The sequence below is a fragment of the Sinocyclocheilus grahami genome, unplaced genomic scaffold (genome assembly GCF_001515645.1).
Source record: "Sinocyclocheilus grahami isolate Dianchi unplaced genomic scaffold, SAMN03320097.WGS_v1.1 scaffold1321.1, whole genome shotgun sequence".
In the NCBI taxonomy this organism is placed as follows: Eukaryota; Metazoa; Chordata; class Actinopteri; order Cypriniformes; family Cyprinidae; genus Sinocyclocheilus; species Sinocyclocheilus grahami.
The window spans coordinates 4,636-5,573 of record NW_015506500.1 but is presented as its reverse complement, the minus strand read 5'-3'; the positions used below and the strand labels follow the sequence as shown (position 1 = coordinate 5,573).

Genomic DNA, 938 nt, shown 5'->3' with positions numbered 1-938 from the left:
TTTTTTTCAATATTTTATTTCATATACACATATTTCAAGTAACATTTCTTTTAAAATTGTTTTAGTTTTAATTAATTACAATAATCCTCCTCTTACCTCCATGTCAAAAAACTGTGCTGTTGACTAAATATTCTCTATTGACTTTGTTTTAGCTCTCATGTATGCCAGCATATTCGGAAATGTCTCTGCAATAATTCAGAGGCTTTATTCGGGAACAACGCACTATCACACTCAGATGCTGCGGGTTAAAGAGTTAATCCGCTTTCATCAGATACCTGGAGAACTGAGGCAGAGACTGGAGGAATATTTCCAGCACGCCTGGTCCTACACCAATGGCATTGATATGAATGCAGTAGGTCACATACCTGAGCCAAAATTAGTAACTCAAATATCATTCCTGTCTATATTATATATTAATCTGTATAACAGAAACCCAATCGTGCCTCTTTTTTCTAATTATAGGTCCTGAAAGGTTTTCCTGAGTGTTTGCAAGCTGATATTTGCTTGCATCTGAATCATAGTCTGCTGCAGAACTATAAGGTGTTCCGAGGGGCGAGTAAAGCGTGTCTGAGAGCTCTTGCCATGCGCTTCAAAACCACCCACTCGCCACCTGGAGACACCCTCTATCACCACGGCGACATTATCAAAGCCCTCCACTTCATCTCCCGTGGTTCCATTCAAGTGTCGCAACATAACATTGTGCTGGCCATCCTGGGTGAGATTAAAATTAAACCTCAGCAAACCACTGTCTGATCCACTGACTGTTTGAAGTTTTTTTTAGATTGTCTTTTTTAAGGCCTAATAAAAACTACTTCCTGTTTCACATACAGGGAAGAATGATGTCTTTGGCGAGCCTATAAATCTGTATACAGATCCTGGTCACAGTAACGCTGATGTTACTGCACTTACCTACTGTGACCTTCAACGTATCCAAAGAG

The 938-nt window shown here is 39.8% G+C and overlaps 1 protein-coding gene across 1 annotated transcript in view; it reads left to right on the top strand.

Annotated features, from left to right (window-relative positions):
• LOC107569172 (potassium voltage-gated channel subfamily H member 2-like) overlaps positions 1 to 926 on the top strand; it is a gene marked incomplete at its 3' end in the record, with an annotated part of 2,079 nt that extends 1,153 nt beyond the window's left edge. Inside the window, exons 2-4 of the mRNA XM_016255180.1 lie at positions 153 to 352; positions 463 to 715; positions 831 to 926. Of these exons, the coding sequence (XP_016110666.1) occupies positions 153 to 352; positions 463 to 715; positions 831 to 926 (549 nt within the window). The remainder of the gene's footprint in view (positions 1 to 152; positions 353 to 462; positions 716 to 830) is intronic.
• Between the last annotated feature and the right edge of the window lie 12 nt (positions 927 to 938).